The sequence below is a fragment of the Boleophthalmus pectinirostris genome, unplaced genomic scaffold (genome assembly GCF_026225935.1).
Source record: "Boleophthalmus pectinirostris isolate CB_2022bp ecotype Guang Dong unplaced genomic scaffold, ASM2622593v1 HiC_scaffold_3, whole genome shotgun sequence".
Taxonomy (NCBI): domain Eukaryota; kingdom Metazoa; phylum Chordata; class Actinopteri; order Gobiiformes; family Gobiidae; genus Boleophthalmus; species Boleophthalmus pectinirostris.
In genome coordinates, this window is record NW_026571299.1 from 36993015 (window position 1) to 37018903 (window position 25889).

Sequence of the window (25889 nt, forward strand, 5' to 3'; positions counted from 1 at the left end):
ACCACACAGACTTTACTCAACAGGCCGCTTGGCTAAACTGCAGTGCAGTGTGGTTTTGAAAACAAGTATTTGGGCAGATGCTTTCCTATACTGTTTAATTGTACTCATGGAAACAAATCTCAACTATGAGGTACATCTATCATAGGATATCTTATCTAATAGTGTCTTATATAGTAGCCTATTTGTGGTTTGATGAATGATAATAGCCTACACTAATAATGAACAGCTACAATGACTCTGACAATAGAGCAGAGATAACCTATAGCCTATTGTAAATGCATAATAGAACAAAAAGAGCTTTGGGAAATTGTTTTGTTAAGTAGAGTTCAATATTCCCATTGGAAGTGTATTGTATTGTATTTTTATGTTTTATAGTTTATAAAGCATAGTGCTTCAGAGGTGGAAAGTAACAAATTGAAAACATTAATTAGATTTTTGGGGTGGCTGTGCAGTAAAAGGTATGGTATCCATCCAGTCTGTCCTCATTCATGTCCATGGAAAATGTTTCAAAGTATAGTTTTAAGTTTTTAATTCACTGGAATTATGCAGTTGAAAGTATCACTTTCAATTCGTTCCACTCACAGTGAAGTATTTAGATTCATTTTCCTGCAATATTTGAAGCAATTTCAATCATTTTTGAGATATGATAATTCTGCAAGGTCTTTAAAATGCTGAAAGAAAAAAAACAATCTTATGTTTTTATATAAAAGATTATTTAAATTTTCACTTTTTCTGTGTCACTTTACAGACTGGAGTCCTCTTGCCTTATCTCCATGATTGATCCACACATTGTTACTAGGTGGTGGGAGAGTCCTGAGCATTTGTGTGAGCTTACAGAGTGACTGTTAGCAGTGCTTTCTGTGCTGGTGTTGAGTCGATGCAGAGGCTGTCTGTCTGTAGACCACATGGGGCAGTAGCATAACCCGTCCTGAGAGGGCGAGCCTGCTCCAGCTGATCAAAGCACACACACAAGTGCAGTGACTGGGAGAGGAGCCAGAGTCCTCTTTTATCTGTGAATGAAGGAGATGTAAAACTGATATTGATTAATGTGGAGAGCAGATGTAAGGTACAGCGGGGACTCTTCTGCAAGCTACTTCGTTTTCTGCTTATTAATGTTTTAGGGAGAGGGAAATAGTGGACTTTTTTACTGGAGATTTAACATTCAGGTGGTTTGTCTGCTTAATTAGATGAGTCAAGCCACAATAGGGTCACCAGATTGCGGGATTGGTGCCAGACCCAAGCACAGATAGATCATCTCATCTTTTTAATTTTTAACTTATATTTCTCCTAAAATCATCTCTACCTAGGACTAACCAACTGTACTAATCATTATTTTCCTAACCTGAATGACCATGCATTTAATCTAAATTTAATAATTACCATTCGAACAGTTAAGAAAAAAAATAATACATTTGTCACATGGGAATCTGATTAATGTCACTTTTCTGCATTATATTTGAAATTGTATCTCACAGAGAAAAGTAATGGAGAGCAAAAGCTACCAAATCTGTTTGGGGAACAGTGAAGATTTTAACTAGAGAGAATTCTTCCATTTTTCTCTTTTTGAAAAGCACTTAACTTGACAACTTGGCTGGTGTCTGAATAATGTGATAAAAATCACCAAAGTCATGGAATAAAAATAAATTGAAAGTGACACCTGATAATTTATAAAACTACATCAGGACACATGTCAAACTAATAACTATTAGACTGTTATTCAAAAGTAATGACTAAATAATAATATATTCAAAAAATATTCATAGGTTTCAACTTCCTGTTGACATTCCAGGTGATATTTTGAGGACATTTCTCATTCAAAAGATATTATTGTTAATAGTTAAGTGACAATGCTTTTCATCACATGGATCCTCTGGTAAAATGCATTTAAAATTATTTAATAAGTTTGTGTACCTTTTAAAATTTGGTTTAAGTTCAGAAAAATGCGAGTGTTTGCATGCATGATGTTTAGTAGGAACAGCTTTTACTGTAGTCATATGAGAGAAATCAGCTCTCATTTATATAAATGGATTTCAAATGGTATTGTAGAGACCTAGTGGCATTCCATTGTTTAGTGTTCAGGTAGAAGATTTAAGCAATAACTAAACTTATTTTGTGTCATGCTATTCAGCCAACAGTGAATCGTTATGCTTTCCTCATTGGATTTGTGTCGCCACCTTGTCATCACTTCTGTCCATCAACTTTGATTAATTACAGGCAATATCCCCTAAGGATGCATGCACAGATTCAACATAATGAGCAAAGGGTACATTCAATAGACTTGCAGTTGTCATGAAAACAGAAGTCACCAGATGTTACTGTCATGATGATAATTATTAAAACTAATGCTTGTAGTCTTGCATTTGTATTAGTCTTTCTGCATACTTGCCACAAAAAGTACAAGTACTACACAATAAATCAGTGCTCCAGTTTTGGGTCTAACTTTAAATGAGCAGTCAAAACGCTTTAGCATTAAGGAAATATTACCCTGTGGCTATACTAAAGGTCAAAGGTTGTAGCCCACACACATCACAAAAATGTCCTGCATGATGCTCCACTGTGAAAGACACCCACCACTTTGCTACTGCTCTGCTTAATCTAAATGGCTGAAAAGGCAGCCTTGAAAATGTGTGAATGTGAGCCAAAACGCCAATGAAGACACAGCTAAAGATGGTAAATGGTCTTATGAAAAAAAATGAACAGACAATAAAGTCAGCGTGGGTGGTCTGCCAAAAGCATGTAGCTATATCCCGCCAAAACGCCCACTTTAGCCCGCAGGGTTCCCCACGGCAACCGCAAAGTGGCCAAACCGTGGAAATCTGGGTCCAATCTCAGCCCCTGGCCCTTAATTATTGAGCCGTAACCTCCAACAATAATTCATGCATCTGAAAAGCTCTGCAGATAATCGGAGACATTAAGCGCCTGTGGTCTGCAATGAGAAGGAGGAGGAGAGAATGAAAGATGGTTGACAGACGGAGATCGGGGCTGATTGCAGGCTATGGCACTCTCTCAGATTGAAGTGGCTCTTGAAAATTGCTTGAACCTTAAAGAGGACAGATGTTGCATGATAAATGGCCATCCCTTGGAAATGACTGGGACTGGACCAATAGTGCCCACAGCGATGCAGGCTGATGGATAGAATGAAAGGCACTATTTGTTGGTGTTCAAAAGTAATATAATATCATGTTTCATCATGTTTGGGTTATACTCGAAGGGTTAAAAATGTCACATGGCCATTTCTCAACAATAAAAATGTGTAGTCAAAAATCTAATGCTTGCAGTAATAGTATCTCTCAATGAAGATCAGTGAAGATAGGTCCATATTATATAAACCTTATAATGAACAAAATGTAAAATAATGGTCTATGTATTGATTCTAATCAGCCAAAAAAAATAAATAAATCACAAACATGCCTGGAGTTGTTTTGTTTCATTCACACCTTTATCACACAAACCCTCCATATTTAGGGTTTTGAGTTCTTCTCTGAAAACACAATGTTTTAAAACTCAACCTTCACTAAAATAATTTGGATAATTTCAGCCTAGGAATGACCAATATCTGAACAAAAGGTAAAAGGCAGCTCAGCACTTCAAATTTACCACTTCATGACATCCCAAGGTAGAACGGAGAACATTTTGAGCTCTGGAGATGTAGACAGACTAATCATAAAAGATTACTCAAGCATGTGTGAATGAAACAAAACACAACTCCAGGTCTGTTTTTGATGAGGTAACAACATTATAATATGCCCAAAAGCACACAACAGTCAATTTTGTGTAATACAGGACCTTTAAGCAACCAACTGAAAAAACATTACAGTTGTAATTGTTGCATTCTGTGCAAGGGCACCAATGCACTAGCCTCTCACATATTACTTGTTTATCTACAGACTACACTAAAAAGTAGTTTGTAGCAGACAAAACTGATATGTCACATTCAGTTTTATCTAAGTCTGCTCTAACAGTTGTGCCCTAAAGACTACTAAAATGGAGCAGACAAGCCTACTACATTCTGATTTACACTCTTTAATCTTAAATTCGGCTGACCACCGCCCACTGTTTAGTTAATAATCTGCTGACAATTATTCATTTTCAGTTGGTAGGTATGTAAATATAATGTTCCATAGTTATGCATAATAGCATCGGAATTAAACATACTGACCTTTTGTGATCTCTTTTTCAATTAATTTTATTTTTAGACACATTCATCTTTAGAAATAACATATAAAGAATATAAATCCACACATTTTTAAATAACAAATAATCACATTGTTGTTGCAGTAGTTCCTTTAATGATTGTTGTTAAGGATTGGCACCAAAAACATGCCATATTAATCTTATAGTTTAGTCCTTTAACTTTACAAAAAGCACACATTAAAGTTTAAAGGGCCCATGTTACACTATTTTTATCATTTATGTTATAATGTTGTTTCCGCATCAAAAACATACTTGGACTGATGTATTGTTTCATGCATACTTAGGCTGCGTTCTTCTCTCAAACGAAAACACCCTGTTCCACCTGGTGATGTCATGTGGTAATAGAGGAAGTGCTCTACTGGGTCTTTAAACTCCATAATCTTTCACTAGAATCACTTAGATCATTTAGTTTTGGATAATTTCACCCCTAGATTTACTCATCTATAATGAATCAAAAGTAAAAAAGGAGCTGTTAACTTGAAAACTACTGCTTCATGACATCACAAGGTGGAACAGAGCATTTTCAGCTTTGGAGACAGACAAATAATGAAGGATTACTCCAGCATGTGTAAATAAACGAAACACAACTCCAGGTATGTTTTTGATGAGGTAACAAAATTCTAACATGGTTTAAAGCTCACAAAAGTCAATGTTGCGTAATATAGGACCTTTAATAACAGCATGTTGTAAAGCTATTGTGAGAAACTTCATTTCATTTGTGCTGACAGAGGAGATGATGAACCTTGTCCCAGTTTTTGTTTCATGTTAAATGTCCCACTAATTGTAATATTAACCATAAACCAGATCAACAAATCTGGAATCTGACTGCACATTCCAGCATCATTTTGACCTGCCTACCAGCTCAGTTTGAAACTATAGGGATTCCCGAATGCTGTTATGTCACGTGAACGTCACTTGTTACATCATACTTGACAAATTTCTCATGCAATCTAAGAGCAAGAGGAGGTGTTGTAAGATGTTGCTAATTAAAATCTATAGCAGTGTTTAGAAAGACTCAGAGGACAAATCCGTGTGTTTGAGGAACGGGGAAGAGTTTTTGTTTTTAACTGATGAGATTTCCCTCTGGAGAAAACCTTGCACTCTACATATTGGAATTGATCCTCTCCTCTGCAACCATCCAAATATTCACCTTCTAGCTAATTGCACCAGGCCAGGCCTATTCCGAACAGTAAGAATAAGACTCACTAAGGAGCAATGCATTTCCTCTCTGTACCTATTGGACTGACGCCACTCGTTCGTTTAAAAGCCCTATCTTGTTCCAGTTGGTGCTAAGTCGTCCCCATCCAATGTGACCATGTTTCAGAAGTGGGAGTAACATGGAAATAAGCCTAAAAAGACAGGTATTAGTGTTTGCCGCCAAAAGACTGGTGTATTCTCTTGGGGGACTTTCGTGACCACAGTGTTTTATGCATATTAGTTCTCAGGAGTGCACTTTAAAATACGCCTCTTTATCATCATTGTACTTGAAATAAAGGTCAAAGACGCTAGAGGAAATGTACAAGTAGATAATTCTTCATCAAAACTACTGGAGCTTTAACTGAATAAATTGTCTTGATTGGATGATGGAATAGTAGCTACACATTTATTTCCTGATTATTCTAAAGTGACTTGCATATAGTGTGGGATTTTTTTAGGGACCTAAGAACTTATACAATGTGAACTCTTTGTCAAATATAAGAAAGGGTGTTGCAAATGGTTATGGAGTATTTTATGCTTTGTACAGTAGGTCCAGATTGATAATAGATGTAACATTTGAGGGAACACTGAACTGAACTGCAAAACAAATACAATTACATACATTTCAGAAAATGTTTGTCATTGAATCTGGACTGAAATCTGTAGAGAATTTGCAGTCCAAGCCAAACTCAGACTGAGCCATGTGATCCTAAGGTTCCTTTAGACAGCAAATGGGAACCTAACAAATTTAGTGTCATCCTTTTAGAGAAACTTTTAGCTCGCATTGAGAGCATTTAAGTGCTTTGCTAATTTGCTCCTCTGTGTTATTTTTTCTTTCTTTTTTAATATTAAGCAGCCATGTTTGATACAGACTGACCATGCGTTTATCTGTTTAGCCAATACCTGTCAATCCAGTCTGACCTTGCAGAGATATGACTCAGACAGGGCCAAGACTGCATATCTTGATTTATGTATTTATTTTGGGCAAGTAAGAAATGTACCTTCTTTTACAATGAAACACATAACATTAATGAAATCATAGCACAAATCACATCAACAAAAAATAAATTAAAAATTAAAAATTGGCCCAAAAAGGAGTGGGAGGAAGAAAACTTATTTAATCCCCCCCCCCCCCTTCTTTGTAATATAGGAAAAGTGCCTGGTTTTGGCTGGCCAGGCAACTCAAATCCCAGGTTAGCTGATTTAATGCACATTGAGACCCAATACATTGTACAGTTTGTGTTTGTTGCAGTAACTACAACCATTCAATTTGCAATTCCCATTTGATTGTTACTAATGTTACTGCCCTATATGTCCACATCTATTCATAACAGTAACCATAGTAACATAATATTGTAAAAATGTTTGTTGTCGTACCTATAAACGTACACTAAGTCATGCCATGTGTTTTGTTTCTTTTCATCTCTGCAGACCAAGAGCGAATAGGGAAGGACTCTAACTACGAGCAGGAGGGGAAAGTGCAGTTTGTCATTGATGCTGTTTACTCAATGGCCCACGCTCTACACAACATGCATAAGGAGCTTTGTCCATGGAAGGTGGGCCTCTGTGCCAAAATGGACCCCATCAACGGCACTCATCTCCTCAAGCACATCCGCCGGCTCAACTTCGCAGGTTAGTCACTGCTGCCTTTACTGTCGCACAAACTGTAAATGGGACACATATTTCACACAACAGGGTAGGGATATAGCTCCGTTCTAGACTTTAGCACCACAGCACCTCGTACTTTTGTAGCATGACCTATTTTAAATTTCTTCTGAGGGGGACTGTTCACGTTCACGAATGGCATGTTAATAGCGGTGATTCAAATGACATCGCAAGATCCTAAAGGGCAATACTATTTAATACAGAGGAGGTGCTGGTAGAATGAGTGGTGTTAAAAATGCAAATTTGTGGTGGAATTTAGTGGGTTCTGGTCATATAACTGATCAGGTTTAACATTGTGGATTTACTTTTTAAATATTTCATGGCAATGTAATCAATAGGACAAACTGGCTTTTGTCCCTCAACTGGAAATACTGCATCATCTAATTCATATTGTACTAGAATTTACTTCAAGTTTCCGAATGTATGCGATTCGAATTGGTAACTGGTAAAACTATGCGCCTATGGTGAATGAATGTAAAGTGATTGGTTGTCTGTTTGTCTGCTTTGGATCTTGCCATCTTAGCCTTACAGAGTGAGAGGTTTAATTAAAGAATAGCTTCTTTGCATGATGGGTAAAGCTAACTGAAGAGCTGATAGATTGGTGAAATATCACTACAGACTGACAAATAGCTGTGGACTTTGTACATTGATTATAAAAATGAACTTTAAGTGTATTTATCATAGTGTTAGTGCTGCATGATACTGCCTCCTACACTGGAGCATCTCAGTAGCTTGGTAACCATCTTTTGTTGCATGACCCATTTTTCATTTCTTGCGAGAGGCCTTGCATTCTACAAAGCTATCGCTCATGTTCACATTCATGACCGGCATATTAAATATTAAAAACGAGCACACAAAGCATAGATGCAGGCTTTCATTATATAGACAGTTGGATTTTAAATTTGAGACAATTAGAATTCTTTCATAGGGTTTTGAGTGTGCAATGTTTGTAGAGATAAATTATTCATTTGAACTGCTGCTCTTCGGGCTAATTTGTCATTCTAATATCTACTTGTTGCATGAGGAGAATGACAATGTGGTGTTTAATTTTATCAGTAAAAGGAAATAATTTCCTTTTAAATGAATGAGTAATTCCGCATGCTTCCCGAGTTTGATGTTCAGTTGAACCTGGCTGAGCACAAGGCTTGTTAATTTTGAAAAGTTCCTGATTTACACGACAATGAAAGAGGCCATTTTCTGCTCCAAGAATGGAATCTGATATAATGAGAATTTGGCTGTTACTTTACCACTTGCAGTGTATAATTATGTGGTTTCTGATGTGGGTTTGTACAGGGATAGTGCACATATATTAACCAAGACAAAGTCAAAGAAAAGCTGGCACCAGGTAATAGCATGGATGTTAGTTCACACCTGTAGTCCCTGAGCAGGTATATGTTACAGAATGTAAAATATTTAATTTGCAAACTAGTTATTTCTTAGGAAAATAATGATTCTTCAACACTTAAGCAAAAATAAAGCTCTGATAAAGGGTTTTTTAGTTTGTAGTTGTATTGACCAAAGGAAGACAAAATACTACTACTCGACAGCAACAAAAAAGGCCATGATCTGTCAAGCCCCCAGTACACACCATGTTAGCGTACTGCTCTGCTTATCCACTGTTTGCTGTGTTTTCAATGCTGTTTCTCCTATTGCTAGCAGCATATTTGTTTTCCATTCACTGATGAAATAGAAGTATGTTTACCTAACCACCCTTTCATCGTCCAGGGCTAAGGTAATGCGTAAACTACATTAGTGTTAGAACATCTTCTGACCAGAGGGCCTGCCTTGAGGTTACACTGCACTCCATCTAATTGCATCAGTAATATTGAACTTGCCGAGGCACTGTACTTAAAACAACATCAGTACAAAGGCTGGACTGAGCTGCATGTTTTTTTGTTAATGTAATATTTTTATCTTTTGGGGACAGCACGTTATTTACTGGTGCAAGTCAAATCACAGACTAAATAAAATAGAGAAAGTAGGTCATTTTGTTTGTTGTGGTGAGTCATACTGAGACACTATGTGCATTGTATTATTACACTTACACAGTATATCTGCAGTTCATAAATAATGACACCTGCTGAAAAGGATTCCCATTTTTGAATTACAAGCTCAGTCCAGTATAAACCATGTGTAAATGTGTATTTCTGTGTGGTCACATTTCAAAGATTGCAGGGTTTAAAGGTCAAATGACAGAGAGATGTTTAGTGCAGTATTTTGAGCCTGTAGCTGGCCGTGCTGCCGCTTCAGTGCCATTTATCAGCTCTATCAGTGGACTGTTGGCATGTCAACAGGGGGCGCCGTCTGTCGCTGATGACAGATAACCTTTGAGGAAATATAAAAAGTAAATCAACTATTGTTTGACGTGTTTGTAATTGCATTTCAAAGACAACTACGTACAGTAAATATTATGTTCATGAACAGATAAAAAATAATGATGGAAGGTTAGTTGGCACGTGATATGCCACCAAGACTAGAGACACCTATGAAGGAAATATGGCAACAGCTATAACATCTCTCATATAAAGAAGGTAAATAGATAAATAAATTACGAGTATGTAGACATTAAGAGAAGACAAAATTTCCTAGATATAAAATACATTCTTGTCTCTCATGTCAGCCCAGTAGCAGCTCACTTTTGACACTTTGATGGCACAGACTTTCATACCATTCAACAAGCCAACATTGTAAATAAGAATGTGTTTTTAAAGCAACAGTGCGTAAAATTCTGGAGATAGCATGTCACATCCACGAGTCCATGAAAAAGAAAGTTTAAACCACTTTGGAAATAGCAAAAGAAAAATTCATTTCTGTCAACTGGACCAAAATTTAAGAATGAAGACATTTCACTGCTCATCCAAGCGGCTTCTTCAGTTCTGGTCAGATTGTTGGTGGACACTGCCTTATATCTACCTGAATGGAGGAGCTAACTACAATGAAACTAATACACGTTTGTTTACAGTTTCAGTTTGTTGGCTGGGTCTATTGAACTACACTGGGTCTATTGAACTACACTGGGTCTATTGAACTACATTAAGTGTGAACTGTGCCTGAGTCATATTTGCATAATCGTTCAGGCTCCTGATGGGTGCACTCACACCCATTAGCATACTATCACCATGTTTTCCTTGTTTTGATTTAGGTGTAAGGAGTTATGAAAGGAGATTAATCTGGCTCAGTTGACAGAACTGATTTTTATTTTGCTATGGATCGTATCTGCATGACCGAGGGATTTCTCAGAGACCATTTTGGAACATACTCTGTGGAGACAGATGCATTTTAATCAAATTTTTAGCAACACAGTGGGAGCTTAATATTTTACCTGGTGAGACAATAACAAATAACCACATAAAATACATTAGACAGATTCCACAGAACAGTAAAAGTTCAAAAAAGTTAAATTCTTCCCAGAGCTCATACTGGAACTAACCCACAGGAGACCAAAGCACCTCAGGTCCATTTTCCAGTGCTGTTTGACACCTATAAACCAGGCGCCCTCCCTCCTCTCTCACCTTTACATTGAGCGTGTGGTGCCAAACTTCAGTCCGCCCTAGTGTTTCATGTCTCTCGTCCTCACGTCAAGGCAAAGCTCTTTTGCTCCAGAGCAGACAAAGAGCCATGGCCTTTCTGGCACATTCTCACCAGGGACAGTCCCTCTGAGAGATGAACAAAGGTGAGCTCAGAAGGACACTTCACACCGATCGCCGCTCAAGGATGTGCCAAAGTCTTTTTGCCCAGATGCTTGATGTTAAATGTGAAATGTCAGTTTCCTCTTCACTCACATGAATCTGACAGTTAATCGAAAAAGTAAGAACAAAATATGATTTTGTAAAAGTCTTTATGACAGACTTACCCTTGATTCTTTATACAATCAAGTAATCTGTAAGAAAATTGTGCAAAGAAATATGGTAAACCTAAGAATAGTTTTATCTTTATACCAACAGTGTAAAGAACTACTACTAACACAGAGGTAATACTGGGGGAGAGAATTAAGTTTAAAATAACAAATCAAAGCAATAGTCACCTGGTGTTAACGGATAATAACTTCATCATTCATTGAAATGATCAAATTTGGGCGTGTAGTGTTAGCACCATAACACGCAACACATAAGAAAAGTGTTTTATCCATGGGTTTCAGAGTGGTGAAAAATTAGGACAGTTGTCAAAGCAATTCATTCAAAACCAAATATATATTTTTTTAATGGTCAGAAGTAACCAATATAGCACGTAAGACAGAATGCCCATGAATCATGATTGAAGTGGAACAGTTCTCAACATATTTTATTTATCGGAGTACGCTCTTGTAGTTTGTTTTATAATGTTTGTTTAGTACCATGATATATAGTTGTGTATTGTTATATGCGAACATTATAGTCATTTTAAAAATAGTCTTACAGCAGTCTATTGAACTCTGTGCCCTGATTGAGACATCATTCAGTCTCAGTGACATCAGCAGAGCCGTACAGGCGTACTTAAAGAGCAGAGGTAAATTCTCCATGACGATCCAGCGCGGGTCATTAGGAGGTAATGACCGGTGAAGAGGGCGGCGAGCTGAGTGTCCATTCACCAAGGTGTCCCCATAACGCAGCCGAGCATAACCAGCACATGTTGAATTAATGAAGGTACTCCCTCTTTCCTTCAGGTGTGTGCGGGGGAGGGAGGTCGTAGAGTTATTAAACATTACATATAATTAAGCATGGTCCGTTAACTCCCTGAGAACAAAAACAAAGAGTGGAGCCCGAGAGGTGGAGGTGTGCCGTGGTCAGTCATTTGAGTGCACACAGCAATGGGGCAGGAGGCCTCAGAGGAACTTATTATGTGGAGAACGCTGAGTGTTTAGACAAGCAGTCAGTGCCACATGACAGACCTAATACCTCCACGGCAACTCAGATATGACCATACCGGCCCATAATACACTCTTCTAAATTTAGACTCCAACAGACAGAAGTACTGGTAGTAGAACTAGTTTCACAGCTGTGATGAAACTGGACAGCAATGTAGTGGGTATTATGGTAGTGATGCCACCAGGTGACAATTCACCTGAGACAGATTTCTACCAAGTGTTGACAAATTAGTGGCATGGCATTTCCAACTCAATATTCTTTTAAGTTTGCATCAGATATATTGAACAACTATAGTGTACTATGAGAGATTTCCTGATTTAATCATAGAGAGATTTTAGCTAATTTGGTATGTGACCCAAAATTCCAATAACATCTTTAAATACATTTACTACTTTTACACAAGTGGGAAAAAGTTGATTGTGAAAATGCTTGTGAATCATTCTGACATTTTAATATTCAAGTATATACACAAGCCGTTGGTTATGTCTGCAACATGTCTACCTGCATATACTTCTATATTATTTTTTGCATCACTATGATAGACTGGCAGTATTGCAGTTGTTATTATTCTGCATTGCACTGCTTTTATCTTTGTGCTTTATATTGGATTTATATAACACGTTTGACTTGCATAACTATGTTTGCCACATAATTTAAGTTAATTAATATTCTCTAGTTTCTGCTAGCCAAGCGGGCGCCACCTAGTGCCTCCACTCAATTTAATTTCGCTCCAGCAACTAGGCCAGGAATCAAAATACACTAGACAGTTTGCAAAAAACCCCCGGAAGTGCAAGTTCAGGCACCAGCCATCAGTGAAGAGCCATATATTCAGTGTTGTCAACGATTTCCGAGATCAAGGATTTAAAGCCAGAACAAAGAGAATGTTTGGTGAATTTCATCAAGGGGAAAGACATTATTGTCCTTCTTCCTACAGGATTTGGGAAAAGCTTAATATACCAGTTAGCCCCGTTAGCGGCGCATTACATACGTGACTACCAAATAGCAGTGATTAGTCAAATGACAAAATGTACCCGCCTACTGTCGAGCGAACAAATTCTAACACTGTGAGGTCAGAGGGATTCTACAAAGTGATACAAAGTGAAACCAGCTGATGAATCAGGCTAAGTTTCTGCTACTCAACACATTTGAAAAAGGAGGTTTTAAGATAGGGATATATTAAAACAAAAAATACCCTGCATGCAATTGATCCCCCAACTTTTCCACATTTCATCAGTTTTAGTCCACACATTGCTCATGGCTGGAAAATAGCTTTGGAAAAATTATATATTTTAGTTATTATTTGTGAAATTGAAAATATCCATAAAAGAACCTCTTGTGATAGTTCTCTAGAGATGACACAAAATAGCCTGACATGACATGAGTGAGAAAGCTAGCATTCTACAAAATACAGGCAGAATGTGGGTGTGTGCATGTATGTACATATATAATCATAGCATGTTACTGTGCCATCCATTTGAAGAGGCCACTATGGTATTCTGGGTTCATTTCCCTATTTACTGCGAGCACTGTACATGGGAATATGACCCCAGCTGAGCCGAAAAAAAAAAAAGACATGTTCAACACACACATAAAGCAATGGGGAATAAATAAATGCCTGTGTGATTAAAATCTACTGCCACAGTTGTCTTTCCATATGTAGCATTATTTATATCAGCTTTAAGCTTCTCTGCCTCCTCCCAGTCAGTGTAATCCTGGCATGATCAGTGTGTGTTTGGAGATGTGGGCGGTATTGTCACAGAAACCAGTGTGAGGAGAGCTGTAATGCCCTAATCCAGCTACTCACAGGGATGTGGATTAGAATGCTACATTTTCCCCGCTGAAACAAAGAACAAAATCCATCAGGAGAAATGACAAGGTTTTCCTCTTTTTACAGACTGGGATGTTTATTGTGTGATTGAGGAGAAATAAACATAAGCTCTTCTTTGCTTTTTGAGAAAGTTGTGTGTGAATATCCTTGGTCTCTCTCCTGAAAATAAATGAATTCTGAATAATTTAATGAAATCTGATCATTAGGTGCTTAAACAGACAGGTATTGTAAATGGCATTGTATCACATCATCGAAAATATGTTTAAATTGTGTAAAGTAACTGAGAATTTAACTTTCTGGAGGTGGCATGTCACTGCATGATTTCATAGTTAAAATCATATTTTGGAGATGCAAGCCCACTTTTTCTACATTTTCAGTATTATAAAAATATCTAAAATATATATAAAAACACTTTTATTTAAGTCTGTTTTTTTTTTTTTTTTAGAAAAAAATGTATGTGGTGGGGCTTCAAACTTAGATCATATATTTTTTTTTTAGATTGTTTTGTTATTAAAGCGGTGTATATATCCCTGGACATACAATTATCCATTGTAAAGAACTGAGCTTGTGGCTGTAAAACACAATATTACAATTTCCATTATCTGCCCTTGTAACTTGTAGGACACACGTTCCATATGCTGCCTTGATTATCCAGACCTGTACATCACCGCAGCCGTCTGGCTTCCACAGGGGACGGGATACAGGGAATCTTTGGTGCTTTAAATGTGACATTTTATTGAAGCTTGTCTTTAAATGGCACACTGGGATACGTTGTTAAACATTCTTATCGCTGTGATAGAGCAGGACACCTTGGGCAGGCTTGACACTGAGGAAGAGAGCTGGAGGCCATGAAAAAGCTGTCATGACTTAAATGGCTGATTAAGATAAGAATGATTATGGTTTTATCAGTGATTTTGTTTAACAATTAAATCAGATTTGACATACATTAATAAACATTAACCTATTGCCTCAATCTAGAAATTATAGCTGGAGTCTTCTTATAACATAATATTTGTCAACTCAGTTAGTTATTTGTTAACTCATCATAATGTACTGCGAAAACGATTTCTGTTTAGCATTTTGGGTGGAGTTGAATTACAATAAAATGTGTTTCATATTGTTTATAATTTTTTGAAGCTAAATCCAAGCATGTTTTGTAGTAGATATGGCATAAAAAGCTCAGTGTAATATATTTCTTTGATCTAAGGAAATATCCAACCATGTGCGTATGCAATGCATTAATATGTAAATATGCATGCATGTAGAAATTGCTGCTGTGAAAATAAGATTTTACCTAAACTATTGCCATCCAAATTCTTTATGCGACCCTGTAATTATGACCACATCACTGATGACAACACATTAGTCACCCTCTCATCGATTCATACTCACTGAGAAATAGCTCAATTATATCCATCAAGCAACACTGCTGATGATGCCTATTATTCTCTCATTTAGGCATCGCGGGGAACCCAGTGCTCTTCAATGCTGACGGAGATGCTCCCGGACGCTATGAGATCTATCAATACCAGATACGTAACAAGACGGCCGAATACAAGATTATAGGCAACTGGACCGATCAGCTGCATCTCAATGTAAGTATACCCCCAGACAAAATAGACACTGATGGGGCCTCAAATATACATTGAAACAAATTACATTTCTTTCACATACAAGAGCCCTGGAGGATACCATTTATTTTGCATTTTGTTTGTGATTTTATAGGGTGAAAAATATTAAAGGATGATAAACCATTTAATAGCACTGATGGATGAGAACCATGTAGAAGCAAAAGCCTGGGGCAACAGCAAACAGTTGTTTCTCTGTCAAGGTGCAATGTGACACTGAAAGAAGGGAATATGCTTCATATCAAACAAGAGTCAAACATACACATTTTAATATTATTGTAAATTGTAGTTTTGTTTACCTACTAATTTAGCCATTTAATATTTAGAGTATACTGTGGTTCGTGTTTGGCACGTTCATCCACCATTGGCGGTTGGAAGAATTGATGGAAAATGTGAATGTAAGGCATTATTATGATTACATCGGGTAAGGGTCTTTGTTGGGGCTTTGTTGGGGCTTTGTAAGACTAGTTTTCTCAAGAGCTGCATCATGTCATCACAGTCAGTTCATGTGACTTTATTTTGAGCCATCTTCAAAGGTGTAAATATCCACAGGGGGTTTAAATGATTAACAGGGAACACAGTTGGAAAAGAGAAAGCCAATACAGCTTAAGGACAACAACACTGACTTCTAAGATATTATTTTGGGCATTATCAAAGTCTGTTACATAAAGAAGCAAACAAATTCAGCCTCCAAAAGTCCAGAGAAGACATGAAGAGGATTGAGAGAGTGTTCGTCTCCACTGTCTATTCTGTGGGTAACTAAGAAGGATTGTGGTTTGTGGCGGGCGCCCTCTGAGGAACATGGCAGCTCAGTCTAAAGCCTGAATTTAATTAGGGCTCTTAGAGTTGTTAATTAAATGCACATTTAGAGACAAATTTCATTGGCTTTGTGTGGAAAAAACACAAGTGGAAATTAATAACTTGACATTAAAGAGAACCAAGTTGTTTGATACGATAAAAATAATGTTATCTTTAAAGTACAGTTACATCAAAGGAAAGAGGTATCCAAAAATGAAAATGTGCTTCATCTGATCTTTAGACAGTTTTGTATTGATTCTTGTGACACAGGCTGATTATATTTAACCATAGATTTCTACTGAGATCTTGTGACAAAGACAAAAAAGTGTCATGTTATTTTATTTTTTACATATGTTTTACCATTTACTTTTAAAACTTTAGGCTTACATTACAAGCCAGGGTATTACTATCAAATTAAAATGTGATTTACTGCATTTTAGAAAATGAGTGATGTGTTTACTTGAATTCTTTCCACGTTTGGTCTGAAAATGTATGCGAGATAAACATGTGAAATGGCACGTATCTAATAACCAGATTGTATGTAATCAAATCTGAGGCACTTCCGAAGCCAGTGTGAACACAGCTTATGTTACACCCCTCTTCCCACAATCACTCACCACTTTTCACTTGCCCTTCACATGTTTCGACCTTTGGGGAAAAAATTCTTTAATCTTAACTGGAAAGCTTGGATTGACCCCAGGTTTGCCCTCCCTCGCAGCGTCCAGGTACCATTGAGGCATACAGATTCATAGAGTCCATAGGTCCATCTCACCTCCAAACAAAAAAGTATCTGTCTTATGCTCTGTCCTTGAGCTTCTGAGGTATAGTATATCCTCGGGGATCAATAAGCATCACCATTGTTCCTCTGATACGGGCGGCTTACTTCGGTTCATATCAGTTTGTCTCTAAATCCGTGCTCATTCCTGTACGTGTGTTGTTCTCTCTACAGGTTCGTTCAATGCAGTGGCCTGGTGGACTCCGTCAGATCCCCACCTCTATCTGCAGCCAGCCCTGTCAACCCGGGGAGCGTAAGAAGATTGTGAAGGGCATTCCTTGTTGTTGGCACTGTGAGCGCTGTGATGGCTATCAGTACCAAGCGGACACCTACACTTGTAAAATGTGCCGCTTTGATTTGAGGCCCAATGAGAACCACACTGGCTGCGTTTCAATCCCCATTGTGAAGCTGGAGTGGAGCTCCCCATGGGCAGTCATCCCAGTGCTCATCGCTGTAGTGGGCATCATGGCCACACTGTTTGTGGTGACCACATTCATACGCTACAATGACACTCCCATTGTGAAAGCTTCGGGTCGTGAGCTGAGCTATGTGCTGCTAACAGGCATCTTTCTTTGTTATGCCACCACCTTCCTTATGATTTCTTCTCCAGACGTTGGTATCTGCTCTCTGAGGAGGATCTTCTTGGGTCTTGGCATGAGTATTAGTTACGCAGCACTACTCACTAAAACCAACCGCATTTACCGCATCTTTGAACAGGGGACCATGTCTGTGAGTGCCCCCCGGTTCATCTCTCCAGCCTCCCAGCTGGTTATCACCTTCACACTGGCCTCAGTGCAGCTGATCGGGGTGTGTATCTGGTTTGCAATGGATCCCTCTAAGGCCATCATTGATTACGAGGATCAGAGGACGTCTAACCCAACGATGGCCCGCGGAGTGCTCAAGTGTGACATCTCAGACCTGTCTCTCATCTGCCTGCTGGGCTACAGCATGCTACTCATGGTCACCTGTACAGTCTACGCCATTAAAACCAGAGGGGTGCCAGAGACCTTCAACGAAGCCAAGCCTATTGGCTTCACCATGTACACCACCTGCATCATCTGGCTGGCTTTCATCCCCATCTTCTTCGGCACATCACAGTCCACAGAAAAAGTAAGAACTCACTCATACGATTTTTGCATGAGAAAAGACATACAGCGGAGCACTTCATTCCAACTTTCTGAAATATAAGAATAGGAAATAACAAACCAAATAATATGCAAAGAATATCTGATTAAAGTTATCCGATTTCACATTCATATTGTTGCATTACATTAAAAATAATTGGAAAGCACATTGACAGGATACAAATGTATGCATGCACTTATGAAAGTACAAATCTTTTGAGACGTGTGCATACAAATGCATGTTGCATTATCGGTCTCATTTTGTGTGTTTCACAAGTGCTTTCAAAATCAAGATAAAGAGGGTTTTTCATCTGAAAAAATGGAAGGCATTATCTTCGGAGTATGTCTTCTTTATTCCTTATATGTGAGTTTTGGCGTATATCCTATAATAGAAGAACAGGCAGCATATAGCTGTGACTCACATGTATGGTGGTTGTGTGCCACGAAGCATTAGTGGCCAATGAAGTGTTTACCCAAACACAGACTCACGCTCGTATTCCCATGTCAAATCAATGTACCGACCTCCTGAACCACAGACCTGGAGAGAGTCCAGTGGGAGGGTTGAGAGGAAGCAGGTCAAGGGCTGTCCAACAGGGACTCACAAATGTAGGCAGAGCTTCAAACACACAACAGAGCAGGCGCTGCGTCCCGGGCCAAAAGGCTACAACAATGACAAAGTACAATTGTGTAGATCCTGCCGAGAGAGAGCTTTGGCCGCTCAACAAAAGAGACTCACAGGAGGACAGTGGTGAGGAAAGCCTTATTCTGGCATGGCCATTATCAAGCAGTGCCAGTGTGAACCTGACAGATGCAACAAATTAATCCTTACCTCCTTCCCTTTGGGAGTCAACTAAACAATTCATCAAAAATGCTGGCCTCAAAAACTGGCCCTGAGTGGTACCTCAGTGGATTAAAGGGTCTGAGCAGATGTATGTGCATTATGTTACCCCCTCACCAAAGTAATATTTTCTAATACACATCACAAAGTGTGCATATGACTGATTTAAACATTTACCCTATTTAAGATGCAGTGCTCAGTAATAAATGTCAAAGCTTTGGGGTACACAGTATTATCAATTTTGCACTTTTCCACAGAAGGTATTCATTTACTTATTTTTGCTGTACAAGATAAGACACAAGGGCCCAAACTCACATTATTTTCTCAAGACTCTGGTACATCTAGTATTAGAGTTCTTTGTTTAATCACTCCATCTTCTCTCTCTGAAGATGAAAGAGAATCACACAATCACACACACACATACACACAAAAAGATTGAACAGCTTTTTGGAGGATGAGGTAATCCATTAGCCGGCATGGCACTGAATAGTAAAACAGAGGGGAGAAAAGGATCCTTAAAATGGTCCCTCTGGCTTTTCCATTCCTACTTCTCATAGCATTAGCAGTACAAAGGTGAGCTCTATTCTGTCCCTAACATACAGTATTAGAGCCATGATTACACTCGTTGACCACTTTATTAGATACATCTCTTCTAAAAGCAAATGAACATGAAGAAAGACGTGACTGTTATCAAGTAGTCTGAAGTCTGGCAATTTTTCAACTTCTAGCATCAATGTGGCCTTTTCAAAACGCAACCAGCACTCATTGGATAATGTGTAGTCATTGTTTTGCCTTGAGCTAGTGATAAAACACAAATATTAAGTACGAGTGAATAAACATAAACTTGTATAGAAAGCAAGCATGAATTGGTAATGGAGTTGCAATGAAAAGCTGTGCAGCACCATACAGCACAGTACTAACATGGGAATTGGGTGGAAATATCATGGTAGCTAAATATGTTTATGGTAATATGAGTCATCCTCCTGACCTTATTGCTAACTTTAACCCAGCATGAAGAGTGTAAATTATCTAGAAACATGGCTTGTAATTTCCAGGTAATACACACTGAGGACTGCAAAATACCTTTATTTGTATCTCCTGCACTTGTTCTTTTAGTGTTGTAGACATTCAGAATAGTACATTTTCAATTGCTGGTCTTTTCTGATTTTTTTCTGGCCTTGCATGTAGAGTACTTCATTCTAAATCTTCACATGCACACTTGTGATAGCCTCCCCTGAGTTCTTACATAAACAATGTTCTTATTTAAAGCCATTACCATGTCAAAGCCACTCACCCCATAACCATCCTACAGTATATGACAAGTGCCCTGCTGTACTGCCTCCCGGCCCACACTGGCATGTCTTTCATGGCAATTAAACGCTCCAGTTCCTCCATCTTGATTTACCCTATCTAATCGCTTATTCATTTATCAACAGTTTACTGTGAGGTGAGGTTCTTACATCATCATTTGCTGTGTGTTGCTGGTAGGCCTGTCGTAATAAATTTTGAAGCACGATATATTGCTACAGAAAATATCATGATAAAGTAAATAATACTGAAACAAGTGTACACCACAGGGTACTTCATGATTCAATATGATACACAATACATGGCCCACTACATGATATAATCAAGATATGGCAATACATGTGATAACTGATAAATTGCACATGAAATATGACTGTTTTGTAAGAACCAAATACATTTTAGCAACACTATTTCTTTGTTATACCACTACTTGTGCAAAGTTAATATGAAACACATCTTTTTAAATCATAAAAACAGTGAAGTGTGTTGCATAAACGAGTTTCCTTCGCTAAATAAGTAACAAAATTACAATGCGGTCACATAAAAAAATGCTAAAAGATACCTAAAAATATTATGATATATCGATACAGTCACCCATGATAACAATACTGTGTCACCAATTTAGCATCACGACTAGGGATGTAACAATAACCGAAATATTGTGATATCATATCACCAAAGTTCTCACAATAATATCATGGACCATCACAATATATATAATTACAAGTCTCGTTGCTTAAATTAAGAGTTATGGTGCAGCAGTAGCTAAAAAAAAGACAGAGGGAACTACATAGACCATGATCCTTTGCTCCATTTCAGTGTAGACTACAAGAAGAAATGAGAAATGTTCTAAACACTTTTAAGTCATAGTTCTTTGGGTTAAATCTTGCCAAGGCATTTTAAGAGGAAAAAGTAGCATATTAACAGTTTTGTTAGCCTCCACAAAATATCACAATAAATATTGTACCATGATATGTATATCGTGAAACTATTGTACCAAGAGATTCGGAAATTGTTGTTACATCCCTAATTGTGAGCCTCCCCACCATATCGTGAGCTTTCCCACGATATCTCAATAAATATTGTACCATGAGATTCATACAGTGATGATATCGTATCGTAAGACTTGGATATCGTTACACCCTTAATCATGACATATTGATATTTTGATATTCTTGCACACCCTGCCACTGACATAACAGTCCTAAAGCAGGATAGTCCCACTAAAACTTCTAAATGTGTACTATAGTTAAAAACATAAATAGAAGAATAAAACACTTTTCACTCATAATACAAGTTCATTTTTTGACTCTCAATAGCTCTGGTTCCCCATTATAATCATTATGGTGACAGGCTTGGTTGCCGGGTAAACATATGACTAATAACATGAGAGTGCTTATGGATTGTTCAAACTGGGGCATCTGGACTATCTATAGTGCTTTATAGATGTGACACCTGCTTACCTGGAGAAACAGTCTGAACCAGAGGCTGTCAAAGAGAGAGAAAGAGAAAGGATGGGGGCAATCGCTTACACAGAAATGAGCCTAGTGCAACAATAGGCTTGGTTCAAATTGAATCAGGTCCCACAAAGCCGTCCGCTCTCCCATTTGAATGCGCGAATGGGCTGATGAGTTGAGTGGTGTTGTTTATTTCGCTATGAAGTCTCCATCAGACTGCTTGGCACAGTGCACCCCACAACAGGCAAACTGCTGTAGTGGCACTAAAGTCGAGGCAAACCCAAGCTCTCACTAAGTTCAAATGTAACGGAAGTTGCTGCTGAGGAGAGCTACCTGTTATGCACAATTTACCCACGTTGCTGACAAACCAAAACATTCTTTTTAGTTGGGTTAGTTCTAGATAGTCTCCATAGCGCTGAATGCCATGTTAATGTGTAAATCTGTATTGCTACAAGCATCCCTTTTAGCTACATTTTCTTTTATGATGTAGATTAAGATTTTAAAAAAATATAATAAATCACCTTCCTATCCCTAAACTTTACCTTGTTAAACTTAACCAAACTCTAGGCTTAGCCATTTTACCCTATACTTTCCTAAAAATAATTTAAATCCTGTTCCTAAACCTCATCAGTTTGAATGCCCAATCACAGCAGACTGTCCCTCTGGAGTCTATTATCTATCTATAGCACAAACCTCAGAAGAAGTCATTTGGTTAGATTTGTAACGGTATACCTATAAGATGAGAAGACTCTGTATACTTTTGTTTAGTTTCAATATGTCATGTTTAAATATCCATGCTTTTGAGCCACAAACATTCTTATATATTTCTTCATATTTTCAGTATGAATCATCAACACAGTTGTAATAACTGTGCAGACTTATGACCTCTTAATAAATTTGAAGCAGGTTAGTCAAGGGACAATTTAATCTGTTTTTGGAATGTTAATTGTTTTAATTATAATAACAAAATCATACCATTATAATTATGTTTCCAGACTTGCACTCAAATGAGAATCTACTAAAAACTTTTTTTTTTTTTTTTGCTTAACATTCTGGATGCAGAGCTATGGCATCATTCTTTAGTAATGCTTGCATATAGGGTCTATTTCAACCTCAGAAGCATTTCCCCATTGTCCTGCTATAGACAAACAACATTATTCAAAATAGCCTCCCACGGGCTCAATAATACATAATGAAGATTGATGCTGTGCCTTGGTGGGAACTAATACAACACATCTTGGACTTCAGAGAACAGTTGTTTCGTTCATTATACCTACAGCGCTGTATCACTCCAGGGCACACCAGTTGACCCTTGGGTGCTTCAGTAATGGGTGAAGAAGTACAAAAGCTAATCAAGGCCAAAGGGTTGTGGACTTTACAAATGACACTGTCCCATAAGAGAGCATTGTTGTGTCCCCTCAGGCTCGTATTTGTTTATTAGCTTAATTACGCCACAATTATTGTGGGTTCTTTCAATGCAGAGCTTGGCTTTTAATGTCCCCATAGTGTGCACTGAAATGAGAATTGTGAGCACTCATTGAATATCATCATGCACACCTCGAAGCAAAAACTCACCAGATGCACAGCTTGAGATAGAATGTATAATAGAATAGTTTACCGAGAAAAAGATTCTATTAAGGTTATCAAAAAATCAGCAATGTCCAGTGCAGGGAATCTGTAATGTGCATTTTTCCTATTGAGAACATGAAGTATATTTAGTGCTACACAGTATATAGGAGAACTGCAAAGAGAACGTTCCTATCCTAAGGTGATTCCCAAATCTATATTTTTGCCTATTATTGTTTATGTAATCCAGAATACAAAAATTAGGCATACATTTTTTATTCCTCCTGATTTAAATGCAAGTTTCTGTATTAAACCACAAAGTAAAATCACTTGTTTCACACCTCACTAAAACTTTTACACAACACTTTATCATAACTGTTATCTGAATCTTACACAACCACAGAGTCTAAGTTGTGTCACACTCTGTAGGAAGTGAGATTATGTATCTGCTGTATATCTATTATCAAACTTTATGTTGGCTATGGATTCTTTATGATCCTTTATGTTGTTTTCCCCCAAGCATATAATGGTAATGCTAGATTTAGGCTAAATGAGGTGTGCATGTGTTTTTATGATGCCCAGGACCACTGCAGTGAAGAGGAAAAAGAGCTCTGCTGGAGAGACATTTATTTCTATCCTGCCTTAGTTATCTTCTGAGGCTGCAGACAGGCATGTATTGATTAGATAGATCAATAGGAAGTGTTTCAGACATGTTCGAGGTTCAAGTGCATAATGGAGTATATACAAGAGTTGACTCACATGAGACAATTGACAGTACACAATAATGTTTCCTGGATGTCTAAAGTGTGCAGTGAAGTGCTCAAGAGATATATTTTTGTAGCAGAATAGTGTATAGTATAACATTATGAATTACAAAAAAAAGAAAAAAATTTATCAGAAATATTTGAATGATAAATGGACACTAGTAGATTACCGTATTTTCCGGACTATAAGTCGATCCGGAGTGTAAGTCGCACTAGCCAAAATATGCGTAAAGAAGAAAAAAAAGCATATATAAGTCGCACTTTTTGGGGAAATGTATTTTATAAAATCAGAGACCAGGAACTGACATTTCAACTTGAAAGGCAAGTATAGTAATAACAACAGAATATTAATGTACCATATTCAGATAATTATAGCGTAAACAACACATGTGTTGTTTACCAAACTCACGATCTCACTCCAAATCACTAAATCCATTGAATTCTCCATCCTTGGTGTCACTTTTGTCCGACCTCCGGAGATAAACCATGAATCCATGATGTAAATCGTCGCTTCCTCTTCTGCGTCGCTGTCGTCAGACTCAGCATCAGTTCCAGTTAGAATTATTCCGGCCTTTCTGAATCCTGACAGGATGGTTTCGGTTGTCACTGAAGTTCAGGCTTTGTTGATTCATCCAGTGACTTCCAGGAAAGTTACACGGTGTACTCGCCCGGTTGCCGTGAAGCTGTGTTCTCCATCCCAGCTTTTCGCCAGTCCCTCACAAGTTTCTCACTCACTCCATACTTTCTTTCTGCTGCTCAATTACCGTTTTCGGCTGAATATTTCACTATTTGCAGCAAGACAGCGACTTTTTCTACAGTAGGCATGCGCAGTTGAGTGCAAAGTGACAGTGGTACAGGAGTAATAGTAGTACTAGATACTGACACACAGCTTAGAGCACCCTCTTGCGGCTGTCAGTCTGAAAATTTTAATATATAAGTAGCACCAAAGTATAAGTCACAGGACCACCCAAACCATGAAAAAAAAGCATGACTTATAGTCTGAAAAATATGGTATTGAGCAATGTTAAAACAAGGGATGTACCAATATATCTTTTTCAGGAAAGAAACCAATTGTCTGAATTCCCCTCACAAAAACTACTTGCTTTAATTGGTCCGTAATGATTCTTTTAAACCTTTTGAAATGGCAATATTTGATGCTAGATGTTGCTATTTAAAATCATTTTAAGTCATATTTCAAGTCTAATTTTAATTGGTTTTTTGGAAGCTGTTAATTATTGCACATGATGGTCTTATAGCTGCAGACTTTCTTTGGGCTTTGTTGATGTGATGAGAACTTGGGTTGAGCCTGTCCCAGAGGCTCAGTGTGCTCAGAGCAGTGCACTGGTTAACAGATCCCACAGCTGGTCCGGGACACCACATCTGTCCCTGTGTCCCACTGCCTCTCCTCCTCCCCTCCTCCCCTCCTCCCCTCCTCCCTACAGTCTTTTCTCCTGCCAGTTCTGCCACAGGAGAGGAGCTCTGGCTGCATACAGACATGGCTACAAGGCAAAGACAATATTGGGGAATAACAGATGTAAGCAGGTCACTGCAGGGTCACATTAAAATTAAATACATGTGTTCTGAATTTGTGAATTATTTGAAAAATAATTAGTAATAATGATATTTACTGTATTAATTGTATTGTATCTGCTCTATGGATGGATTAGCCTATAGCCTTTGATGTAATCCAGAATAGTTGTACAATATACTGGATGTTCTGTAATTTGTTTAATTATTCATCCATTTTGCTATTGCCTGTGGTCTCACAACAGGATATGTTATCTGTAATCTGCTCGACAGTGGTGAAGATTCATACAAATCATTTCTCTCTTGACCCAATTAAGAAATCTAAATTCTCTCCCAACCACTGACAGCTGACTTTTAGAACACTTCTTAGATGCCA

The 25889-nt window shown here is 38.0% G+C and overlaps 1 protein-coding gene across 1 annotated transcript in view; it reads left to right on the top strand.

Moving 5' to 3' along the window:
- Positions 1-25889, top strand: part of LOC110174424 (metabotropic glutamate receptor 4-like) — a 132803-nt gene that overhangs the window by 101076 nt on the left and 5838 nt on the right. The window contains exons 6-8 of the mRNA XM_055160351.1: positions 6823-7023; positions 15187-15323; positions 17104-18039. Of these exons, the coding sequence (XP_055016326.1) occupies positions 6823-7023; positions 15187-15323; positions 17104-18039 (1274 nt within the window). The remainder of the gene's footprint in view (positions 1-6822; positions 7024-15186; positions 15324-17103; positions 18040-25889) is intronic.